The sequence below is a fragment of the Nerophis lumbriciformis genome, linkage group LG24 (assembly GCF_033978685.3).
Source record: "Nerophis lumbriciformis linkage group LG24, RoL_Nlum_v2.1, whole genome shotgun sequence".
In the NCBI taxonomy this organism is placed as follows: domain Eukaryota; kingdom Metazoa; phylum Chordata; class Actinopteri; order Syngnathiformes; family Syngnathidae; genus Nerophis; species Nerophis lumbriciformis.
The window spans coordinates 14,945,037-14,957,500 of NC_084571.2; the positions used below are offsets into that span (position 1 = coordinate 14,945,037).

General features: G+C 44.1%; 1 protein-coding gene across 1 annotated transcript in view; it reads right to left on the reverse strand.

Annotated features, from left to right (window-relative positions):
- Window positions 1–1,985: 1,985 nt before the first annotated feature.
- Window positions 1,986–12,464, reverse strand: part of ppl (periplakin) — a 43,199-nt gene continuing 32,720 nt past the window's right edge. The window contains exons 17-22 of the mRNA XM_061981637.1: window positions 10,184–10,377; window positions 9,948–10,098; window positions 8,792–8,875; window positions 8,602–8,718; window positions 5,988–6,080; window positions 1,986–5,120 (exon numbers count right to left, since the gene is read on the reverse strand). Coding sequence (XP_061837621.1) covers window positions 2,448–5,120; window positions 5,988–6,080; window positions 8,602–8,718; window positions 8,792–8,875; window positions 9,948–10,098; window positions 10,184–10,377 — 3,312 coding nt within the window. The 3' untranslated portion in view covers window positions 1,986–2,447. The remainder of the gene's footprint in view (window positions 5,121–5,987; window positions 6,081–8,601; window positions 8,719–8,791; window positions 8,876–9,947; window positions 10,099–10,183; window positions 10,378–12,464) is intronic.

Genomic DNA, 12,464 nt, shown 5'->3' on the forward strand with positions numbered 1-12,464 from the left:
ACGCGGATACCAGACGCGCTCTTTGCGGTTTGGAACCGTCTTCAAGGGTGGGTGGGGGGAGGTACGGAGGGGGGTATACTCCTCCTCTTTAAATTGTCCAAATTGTCTATTCTCACCCCCCACTTGAGATTGGGTGAGAGAACAGGGGGAGAAAATATGTGCAGTGGGCGGCGCAATAGTCACTGGGGGCGGAACCAAAGTCACTGGAGGTGGAGTTTGAAAATCAAAATGTGACTGACTAGACTTGAACTTAACAAAAATGTCCTGATAATGTTTTATCTTAGAATAAAAGTTATTTTGAATTGGCTGACAGAAAGAAGCAGATGATGGGAAAAAAAATTCTTGCTCAATGACGTCATCGAGAGTGGGCGGAGTTACCTCTTCGGGGGGGCGCCAATGAAATGACGTCACTGTTGCAAATGTCCATGTGACTGACAGCCCAATCGGAGAAATGTTTGGCGAAGTGGTCGATTGGGTTGCCAAACGTCTGAGGAGGGGAAGTTTGAGCTGCATGTAGCTTGCTTCGGTCCGGGGGAGGAGTTTGCAGGAGCGGCACGTCTTGACAGCGAGGGGAAGACCTTCTGGCCGGCTTCCGTCTTCGCTGACGCGTCCCGTACTGCGGGGGTGTGGCGATGTCCTCGGGCCAAACGGAGTGGATTGGGACCAGCTTTCCGTTGGGACCCCATATCAGGTCCTGGCGCTCCGAGGGGGAATAGCGAAGAGTTTCCGCTTCCATTGCTCGCAACACCTCCCACGTACCTTCGTCAAACTCCTCAATGGCTGCCGCGGGAGAATTGTTATTTGCTGGCTTCCTACTGTAACGACTGGGTCGCATAGTGATGCGGGTGTGGTTCTCCCAAGGATGCAGACGGCTTCGGACACAGCTTGCAGGTAGGAAAATGATTTATTTTAAATATAAATCATATCAAAAAACATGCACGTAGCACAAAAGGCAAAACAAAAGGACTAGCGTGGGAGCTAGCAGGAAAAAATAGCATAGCATGAAATCTAAGTAGTCGTTATCAGTTGTATGGGAACAAACTAGGAAGCCAGACCGAGTGAGGCCAGGGCAAAGACTAAATAGCCCTCTGATTAGCGCCCGGGCAACAGGTGCGCGTCCCGAACACTAACCAGAGGCAGGTGAATGTAATCAGTTGACATGGCAACTGAACACAAACAAAATCAAGGTGCTGAAAACATGTGACTCAAACATAAACAAACTATGATCCGGGCAGCGGATCGTAACAGTATGGTCTTTATTGTCATTGCACAAGTACAACGAAACTTTGTTGTCAGACACTGTTTTAGATAAACAGTGTATAGGGTTACAGAACAAGGCACCCCGTAAAAGATGGGGAAAAATTAGAGGCTGGGGGAGGATGAGTAAAAAAAATACAATCTAGACTGGGCTCCTAAGGGGGCCCAGTCTGGAGTGGGGGGAAAACTCCATAGCAAAGCACATATACATATTACAACATACAACTGGAGACTTGCAACAGAGGGGACGGAGTGGGGGCTACGGAGGCTGGCTGCAGTTGTTCAAGCGCTGCACAGCCGTCCATCACTCCTAAGGGATTCAAGCATCAAGGGCATGGGATGGAGGATGGGGTATGTGTGTGTGTGGTGTATATTTTGTGGATGCATGTGTGTGTGTTAGCCTGCAGCTTCTCTCTGTTCCATGGCCTTAGTGTTCTTACAGCCGCCAGTCAGTCCAACGTCAACAACAACAGGTGTGTGTCCATGAGAGACAAGAAGGGAGTTTGATGTGTCTTCGCCGCATTGTCCTTTGGGAGAGTCTCGAAGTCAGGGAAACAATCCACGCCTGCATCTTCTTGGACCACCGGTACAGGTGGACTGACCTTAAACCAGTGACCGCGACACTATTACAATTCTTGGCTACTCTACCTACCTCTACCTCTAGTATGGTGTAAAATAATTCAGTGATCAAAACATGCTTTAAATAAAAACAAAACAAAACACTCAACTCAGTTAAATGTGTCTTTTATTGAGAGCATATAGTTGTAACCTCAAAATCCCACAAATATTGGAAACATTCTGGTGTTTTAATGCACTTCATTGGCAAAATCAAGAAAAGCACCTTTATTTTTGACACCCTTGTACCCAATGTAGCAAATGAAAGTAATTCATCATTGCATATTTTTTTCAGTTTCGTAGATTGGACCATTAGTAAGCAAATAAATACGTTGTGCATTTAGAATCAAGGAAGTACAATAATGCCCGTTCACCACAAAACAAAGCCATCAGATAGTAAAAAGCTAGTGTGTAGAATAAAGCCCAACATGTTTTGTATTCTCAGCTACAATCGGGCGGAAGGCGGGGTACACCCTGGACAAGTCGCCACCTCAGCTGAGATAGGCTCCAGCGCCCCCCGCGACCCCAAAGGGAATAAGCGGTAGAAAATGGATGGATGGATGGATGTTTTGTATTTACTTGTTCTTGCCCGACACCAAAGCACCAAACTCCTGGATGGTCAGTTGTTTGTTCATATACTGCTGAAGTTGATGATTTGTGATATGGCCAAAACTCAAAGCATCATCGATGGAGAACTTTTTCCCTGATTTCCTGTCATGAAGAACAGATGATTCTCCCTTCGGGCCCTTGACTGTGATTTCCTCCCAGTCGCACTCTTGGCTCTGCAGGTTGACGAACATCTTCCAGTCGATCAGTCCCAGTTTGTAAGCCTCTTCCGGTCGCATCTCTTTGCCGGTATCTGGGTCAATAACGACGATGGACCGACGCAAATGACTTTCTCTCTGCTCCCTCTTCATTCGCACAGCTGCCAGATTCTTTTGTAGCCTTTCTATCTCGTCATCCTTTTTGGTCGTTACGCCTCTGAGCTCTGCAAGTTCTCTCTGTAGTGATTCAAGCCTCAACTCTAGGTTCTTGCCATCCTCTCTTGGTGCGGAATCAGTGATCAGCCGAGTCTCCTTGCTGGTGATCTCAATCTCAGAACGAAGCCTGCGAATATCATTCTGCAGCCTTTGATTTTCCTGCTGTAAGCGGCTACTTTCATCTCGGACGTAGACCAGTTCCTTAGTGAACTTGGTGTTGGAAAACTCCATCTCAGACAGCCTGGAAGTGATGGTTATCAATTCTTGGTCCAGTTCTCTCTTTCTCCGTTTCTCCTCTTCCAGAGTTCTCTTCAGGTTTTCAATCTCATGCTCAGCCTCTGGATCCTTCTCAACTTGGACCTTCTCGGTGCGAACAATTCTTTCCTTCACATCCATCTTCTCGAGGGTGATATGCTGCTGAATCAGAGCATTCAGTTCTTTCTCCAGCAGGACGCGCTTATGTCTCTCTTCATCCAGCTGCAGTCGAAGGATAGAGTGTTCCTTCTCCTGTTGGGGATCCTGCTGCAGGACCACCTTTTGTTTGACAGTCACCTTCTCACGGTTCTCTTTGTCCCGCATCTCCAGTTCAGTAAGTATGATCCGAAGTCTCTGGATCTCCAATTCAGCCTCACGCCTCGCTCTGCGTTCCCGCTCAAGATCCTCCAGCTGCTGGTCCAAGTCAGCCTTCATTCTCTGCAGCTGATACAGTTCTGCTTTCAAAGCCTCCTTCTGTCTCTGCTCGTTGTTGATGTTGTTTACGAACGTGTCACATTCTGATCTGAGCATGACATCCTCTTCCATTTTGACCACTTCCTGCTGAACAACCTTCTCACGGACTTGAGACAGATCTATCTTCCTCAGTCTGATCCTTTCCTCTTGGGACGACTTCTCTCCCTCAAGTTCGAGACGTTTCGACTGTTCATCGGCCAGTTTTCTTTTAAGGACCTCAATCTCCTCCTTTGTTTTCGGATCCTCTCTGTACTGCAGAACTTCGTTGACAACCTCTTTAGTCTGCACTTGAGGCTTCATGTTTCTCCATCTTTGAATTTCGTCATTAAGCTGGCGGATCTCCATCTCAGATTTCTCGGTCTGGTGGGTCTTGTCAACAATTTCATTACGAAGCCTTTCAAGTTCCCTTTCTGTCTGTGGATCTGTCTTGTATTTGATCACCTCTTTAATGATCTCCTTGATCTCTATTTGAGGACCTCTGTTTTTCAGCATGGTCAGCTCATCTTGCAGAGTCCTAAGCTGCAGCTCTGCGTCTTTATAGCGCCTCTGCTGCTCAACATGTTCAAGACGCAGGTTGGCCACCTCATTTTCGGCTTTGGGGTCCGGGCGGACGATTTCTCGCATCTTCTCTTGAATGATAACCTTGGACTTCTCCTCCTCGAGACTAGTAATCTTCCTTTGGAGATCAGCTTTTTCTCGCTGTGATGATCTTCGTTTGGATTTTTCATCTTCATATTGCCTCCGAAGGTTTTCTACCTCTCTTTCTAAAACCACATCTTTTTCGACTTTGAGCACCTCCTTGATGGAAATCTTCTCCTCAGCCATTAATTTCTCCTTTTCCAGCCTGCGCAGTTTCTCCTGGAGGAATTTCAATTCGTCCTCCAGCTGTTTTCTGCCTTCGGTTTCTTTCTGCTTCCTGTCTAAGAGTAGTCGGTACTCTGTTTCAAGTTGGGGATCATTTTGAACTTTGATGACCTCTTCTTCGGTTATAACTTCTTGCTCTTTACTCTTCTCTTCGACCAGAATTGTCAGCTGCTTATTTATCTGAATAATCTCGTTATCTTTCAGCAACTTTTGCCTTCTTAGCTCGTCTAACTCTTCCCTGAGCTGGCGCACCTCTTCTTCCTGACCACGGTCTCTTTCAATTCGGAGAACCTCCTTGACCATGTACTGCTGTGCCCCTTCTTTTACCTCTGTATCAAGACCACGCAGCTTCAATTTGAGTACCTCAAGCTCATTATCCAGGACATGGGTAGTGCGACGTTCCTCCGAAAGCTTCTGTTGAATCTTGTAGATGTCCTCATCTAGCTGAGGGTCAGGAACCTTTTTGATGAGCTCCTTCTTGACCACAGTATCATGAGGCCTCTGTCCTTCAAGGACATATATTTCAGTCTGGATGGTCTCAATTTCTTTGTCTAACTGCTCTCTCCTCTGAATTTCATCTTGCAACTGCTTCCTGATCCTCCAAAGCTCTCCACCTGGGGCAGCTGTATTAACGGACTGGACATTTTTTGACTGGATCAATGGGATATCTGGTTGCTGAAAAATAATTTACATTTGTTAATGTTACAAAATATGTACCGTATACACAATGTATAGAGTGGGGAATATGAGTATTTGACCTCATGCTGATTTTGTCGGTTTGTAAACAGGTGAACAGTCCAAATTTTTTTTACAAAATATCGATATGGCAAACTTTACCATATGTTGCATTTTCCATAGATGCGCTCTCAGGCAATATTTCAAATTTTCATCTATATTTATTTTTTTAGACTCAGCCCGTGTCAGAAGGGGCAAGCAGGTGAGCGAGAGCGTATCTTATTTGTGTGAGAGATGGTGTGTGTTTGTGTGTGTGTCTGTAAAAAGTGTGTTTGTGTCCATTCTGTGTTAAGCTGTTTAAAATAGCATACTGTTTAATAAACAAACATTTGTTAAAAACTTTAAAATGACCTGTTTAAAGTGTACCTATTAAAGATAAACATCAAGCGTCTTGCATCAAGCGTTAATGTGAGCCACCTATCGCCTCTCGTATCAGAAGGTACCCTGAGATTCCAAGACCTCATATTTATTTTTCGGTTTATACTAACCAAGAGAGACAGAAGATATAGTAAAAATTAAGAAAAAAAAACCCAAAAGTTTGTACATTTATTTGTATTTGATTTATAATACTTACTTCCATCAAACACAAATTATTTTATAACCTTTATTTAATTTTACGTTCTGTCTTTCACAGTTATATTAAACCTAATGTAATCATTCTGACTCTTCATATGTTTGGGTAAATGAGCCAAATCAGCAGGGGATCAACTACTTATTTTCCGCATGGTAAACATACAGTAAATATGATCACGTTTAGCCAGTATTAGGGTCAAGTATAACATATGAAATTTGCAAAAAGAAGCTCACCTGTTTGAGAAGGCTGTGTGTGAACTCAAGGTTTTGCAGCCTTTGCTTGTTGACAGCATTTACCTCAGTGAACTTGGCCTCAATGGCAGCTTCCTGCAGCGGGAGAATAAAATGTTAACTTCAGTCACGGCAGTACCCAGCTGAGAGGTTTATTTCAACTATGTGTAGATGTGAGTAAACAAACAAACGTAATTTTTGTTCAAATTGTAGTGGTTTTGTGCATACTTTAAATTGTTGAACTACCCGATGATTTGATTTGTTCCACTAACATGGTCAGCAAAAGCAAAGGAAGTCAATCCAGTGCTGTGTTTGTTTGCAGACTTATGTTCTTACACATTACACAACAGAAGAAAATAATTAGAAAATTAGAAGAATAAATCCCTGTCTACTTACTGGACATCTCTGGACCATGATTGCAACGTGTTCCTGGATATAGTGGTGTGCAAATGCTTTCATAGTTAAGGAAGAACAATATTCTAATATAATATTAATGCTAATAAATACAGTATACTTAGATGTTAACATCCATCTGTTTATCTTTTTCCGTTTATCCGAGGTCCTTAGCCACTTCGCCCAGCTCCTCCTGGAGAATCCCGAGGCGTTCCCAGGCCAGCTGGTGGGAGACATTGTCTCTCCACCGCATCCGTGGTCTATCCCGAGGCCTCCTACCGGTCTGACATGCCCTAAACACCTCCCTAGGGAGACGCCCGGAAGGTCTACTGACCAGATGCCCGACCCACCACATCTGGCTTCTCTCGTTGTGGAGGAGCAGCAGATTTAGTTCCTCCCGAATGACAGAACTTCTCATCTTATCTCTCAGGGAGAACCCTATCACCCAATGGGAAAAATTAATGTCGGCCGCTAGTATCTGGGATCTTGTCCTTTCCGTCACGACCCAACGCTCATGGCCTTAGATGAGGATAGGAACGTAAATCGACCGGAAAATTTAAAGCTCCCTCTGTTACTGATGATAAGTCTGCATCACCGCAGAGCCTGCACTGATCCGCCTGTTGCCCTCACAATTTGTTCTTCCCTCACTTGTGAACAAGACTCTGAGGTACTTGAACTCCTCCAACAGGGGCAGGATCTCATCCCCTACCCGAAGATAGATGGCACTCTACCCTTTTCCAGGCGAGAACCGTAAACCGGGACTTGGAGGTTTTGATTTTCATTCCAATCACTTCACAAACCAATCTAGTGAGAACAGCAGATTACGGCTCAAGATGAAGCCAGCAGGACTGCATCATCTGTAAAAAGCAGAGACCTAATCCTGCAACCACTGATTGATCTTAGAAATTATTTCCAGAAAAGTTATGAACAGAATCGGTGACAAAGGGCAGCCCTGGCTAAGACAACCCTCGCTGGAAACAAGTCCAACTTATTGCCTACAACGAGGACCGAGCTCTGACGTCATATAGGGAGCAGGTCACCAAAATCAGGGTCTAATGCCTTCTCCAAGTCCACAAAACACATATAGACTGGTTGGTGAACTCCCATGAACCCTCAACAACCCTGCCAAGAGTATAGATCTGGTCCACAGTTCAACTACCAGAAACCACAAAAGTCCTCCTGAATTCAATGTTGGACTGTCTGGCGGACCCTCCTCTCCAGTACCAGCTGTTCAAGGAGCCCAAAGCCTGCCCGTCACAATGGAAGGCATGGGTCGAACTGTGGTAACACAGACTGTGGCAATTTCTGAACTGAATCCTAAGTTGTATCACGTCACTGAGAGGCTCACTGAAATGTGAAAATGGATCAACTTGAGAGCGAGCATGGATGATTAGATTAGACAAGCCATTTAGCCATCAGTGTGTGAATGTGTGAATGTGTGTGCGCGAATGGGTGAATGTGGAAAATAGTGTCAAAGCGCTCTGAGTTCCTTAAAAAGGTAGAAAAGCGCTATACAAGTACGACCCATTTACCATTTACCATTTAAATGTCTGCTCGCTTGGAAAAAAACAATCCTTATCTACGATTCAACTCCCTCAAATGGCCTTGACGCTTCTCACAACAGAAGGAGGCTGTTCTGAAAACATCTCCCGAGGACACCTCCGTAATAGCCGCTCTGACCCCTCTCCCTCCTTCAACAACACCTGGGAGTTGAACTTTGCACGTAACGCCTGCATCGCGACTCCGGGCCTATAGACACAACATCTACACCCTGGACAATGAGCATATGCATACACACCCCCACCCCCACCCCACGCCTTTACCACCGCTTGAATTCCTTAGGGGCGATGGACAGCTGAGCAGCGCTTTAGATAGCAGCAGCCCTCCCCACTATCCCCTCTGTTGCAAGTTTTGTGGATTCTTTTTAACATGTTTATGTGTGCTTATGGGTATCAAGTTATTTTTTCTTGGCCTCAGTCTGGACCTCTCCCTAAGAGCCCAGTCTGAGACCGAACCTAATTTTACTCATCTCCCCCCCAGCGCTGACCTATTTTCCACCTTTCGAAGGGACGCGGGAAATTGGCAGACCCGTCAGCGTTCCTGTTCTGTCTCCCTGAATGGGGTTGTGCTGAAAATCTGAATTTCCCCTCGGGGATTAATAAAGTATTTGTGATTCTGATTCTGATGTCTACTGGTTAGTTGCACGTAAAAACTGTTTCCTCACCTCTGCTTTGACTACCATTGCTGGTGATTCCAGTCTGCTTCTCTTGTACGTCTGAGGTACGAGTCCATCGTCAAGGTCCAGTATGGATCGGAATTTCTCCGTTTCGGTCTCATAGTCCTTCAAATATCGATCAGTAAAGAATTATCACAAAGATTTGTAGCGATGACAGTGTGGGAAAGAACCTTCTTACCTTTATAGCCTGTTGGTAAAGTCGGCCATTTTTGGAGACGTTGTTCATGTCGGATTCCTTCCTTGCAATATCAGACAGCAAGTTCTGCAAACAAGGTAGATGATGCAGTCAATCCAATCCTATAAAACATTTAGTGGTACAGTCGTCCCTTCGATTGTTGCGGCTTCACCACATCGTATATTTTAAAATCATGTTCTACATATTTGGGCCTGAATTAAGTGCTACATTAAATTAAGTTATATCACAGTACAGTATTTGTCTTATTTTCTATTATTATGTTGTGGTGGTAAAAATACTCACCAAGCGGAACCTCTGTTTTATGGTTAAGGCAGAACAATGCTAACAACCCGGCGGCTAATGTTGGTACTTTCTTCACCGTGACAATCACCTTCAACTCCTGCCTCATCAATAATGCGAAACGCAAGACGTCCCAGTGCTAGCACGCCACTTAATGCTAACAAGACTGCTATCAGCTACATCAAACGCCCCACATGACATTGGTGAGCCTTTGGCCGTGAGCTATGTGGAATGACAACTCGGGACACGCAGCACGGAATGCTAACAACACACTATAGGTTGTAGCTGTGCCTGTCAAGTTGACCAAGTTCTGGAGAAAAAAAACGAACGCCCATGGTTTCAGCACATGTAAGCCTAGTTCTAACTTAGAGGAACACGATGTGATTAAATATTTCCACGCAGTGGTCGCGTTGTAGTGGCCGGGTGACGACCGTAGCAATAAAAACGCAAAATTATATTCAAAATTTAAGAGCCGGAATTGGATCTGACAAACCATTGGATTGTGTTTGCTCGCCGAACCAAAAACAATTTTTATCTACAATTGGACTCCCTCTACAACAGCCTTGGCAAAGCCCTGCTGTAAACAACCCAGCAAGACCAGTGCAGCAAAAGACGCCCTGAAAAACCCCTTGCCACTTCTTCAAAGTTACCTCGGATGTTGACTCTGTTCCAAAAAATGCTGAGCGGAGCGACCTCCAGGCTTATAGACAATGCACGCACCTATGGACTATTTTTGATAGAGCTATTCTGTTCTATTCTTCTATTGTACATTTATTAATCCTACTTTGTGGTCAGGCCTGGAACCAATTAGCCGCAATAAAGAAGGGACAGCTGTGATCCTGTTGCTAACCACGCTCACCCTCTGGTTCTTCAGTTTGGTCTCCAGCTGTCTTACGTCGTCGGTTTCAGACGGCTCGTAGTTTGGGATGCGAGAGAGCCAGTTGTTCAAGTTGTTGTAGTCGTTGCGATAATTACCGTACGACATCTTGGCCCTCTGCAAACTTTGGGACCTGCGATCAGACGAGTGTGAAAAAGAGAATTGCTGTTTTTTTTTTCTAGATGTGGTATTTCCTGTTCTGCTCACGGCCATCTAACCTGGTGTCGATCTGACTGTTGAGGATGTTGAAACGCTTGTTGAGCTTCTGGACATCAGCTTCCTGCCTCTCAATGTCTGGGCAGTGCTCTTGGAACTTGATGGCCATTTGGTCACAGCTGGTTTTGGCCAAGCGTAGGTTCTGCTCCGTCTCATTGATCACGGACCTTTTGGACCTCAGGTCTCCTGCGATATCCTGCCAGTGTAGAGAGGGACATTAGTCCAATACGACATAACACGTGACATGGAGGTCTTCAGAAAACACAAATAAACCCAACGTGGTGGAAAATGTTATGACTTCAGTACCCTTGGGGACCCTCAAATGTGGTGAGTATTAAAGGTCCTGGGGATCCAAAAGGGTTTCAGCCAAAAAAGTCTTAAGAGTAAGTGTTATATATATATATATATATATATATATATATATATATATATATATATATATATATATATATATATATATATATATATATATATATATATATATATATATATATATATATATATATATATATTTTTTTAGGGCTGTCAAAGGATAAAATATTTAATGGTGATTAATCGCAGTTTGTTCATAGTTAGGTCAAAATTAATCATTATTAATCGCAGATAGATATAATTTTTCATCATTAATAAGATAATTTTCAAGTTTTTATTAGCATGACTGGACAATTAGTTGGTTTTAATGTACCGTATTATAAGGCGCACTGCCTATGAGCGGGTCTAGTCAGGTCTATTTTCATACAAAAGGCGCACCGGATTATAGGGCGCATTAAAGCGGTCATATTATTATCTTTTTTTTTTTTTCTAAATGTAAAAGACTTCCTTGTGGTCTACATAACATGGTCAAAGAGTCGGGATCCGGGGTGGACCGCTCGCCTGTGCATCGGTTGGGAACATCTCTGCGCTGCTGACTCGTCTCCACTCGGGATGGTGTCCTGCTGGCCCCACTATGGACTGGACTCTTACTATTATGTTGGATCCACTATGGACTGGACTCTCACAATATTATGTCAGACCCACTCGACATCCATTGCATTCGGTCTCCCCTAGAGGGGGGGGTTACCCACATATGCGGTCCTCTCCAAGGTTTCTCATAGTCATTCACATCGACGTCCCACTGGGGTGAGTTTTTCCTTGCCCTTATGTGGGCTCTGTACCGAGGATGTCGTTGTGGCTTGTGCAGCCCTTTGAGACACTTGTGATTCAGGGCTATATAAATAAACATTGATTGATTGATTGATTGATTGATTGCATTGATTGAAAATGTTGCATATATTATCTTTTACAGATCATCTTCAAGCCGCTTTCTGACAGTCTTTTCAGGATGCGCCGTTTTGTGGGCGGTCTTATTTACGTGGCTCACCTTCGACAGCGTCTTCTCCCCGTCATCTTTGTTGTTGCGGTGTAGCGTGCAAGGACGGGTGTGGAAGAAGTGTCAAAAGATGGAGCTAACTGTTTTAATGACATTCACACTTTACTTCAATCAATAACGGAGCAGCATCTCCTCATCCGGAAACAACAACAACGTGAAATGTGTCTCGTGAAATACTCTCTAATAACTAAAGTTCCTTGGGTGAATTATGTAAACTCACTACACCGGTATGTTTTAGCGCTTTCATGGTGAGTTTACTGACAGATATAAGTAAGAACTTTACACTACTTTATACTAGAAATGGCAACAGCGGAGGATGAATGTCACATAACAAGAAGATAGAGAAAAAGAAGAAGCTTATCGACTACGGCGTCGGCACACCCTACAAAGGCGGACACGTGCACATTTTCAGGATTTATGCAGATCCCAAATACAGATCAGCAGGTACCAGAAGGTAAGCTAAGTTGCTTTTGCATAACATTGCGAAACAAAACGCCAGGTAATATGTCTTACCTTATACACACACCATAATAATACTCGTATGTTTAATGCGCCGACAATCCTTCAAGTGGTGCGGCTTCATAGCTTACCAAATTCGTACTAAAACATTTTGATAGATTTTTGAGTGCAGTGTGTAATGTTCTATATTTTCAATGGAACATATAAAATGTTGGTGTTGTTTACTTGAGTCATATGGCAGTCTACACCTGTCTCTTGTGTGTGACTGTCATCTACTGGTCACACTTATCATTACACCATGTACCAAATAAAATTGCTTCGAGGTCTGTAAGCAAAACCAGAATTATTCCTTACATTAGGCGCACCGGGGTTACAAGGCGCACTGTCCAGTTTTGAGGAATAAAAAGGATTTTAAGTGCGCCTTATAGTCCGGAAAATATGGTATTTGTTTGTTT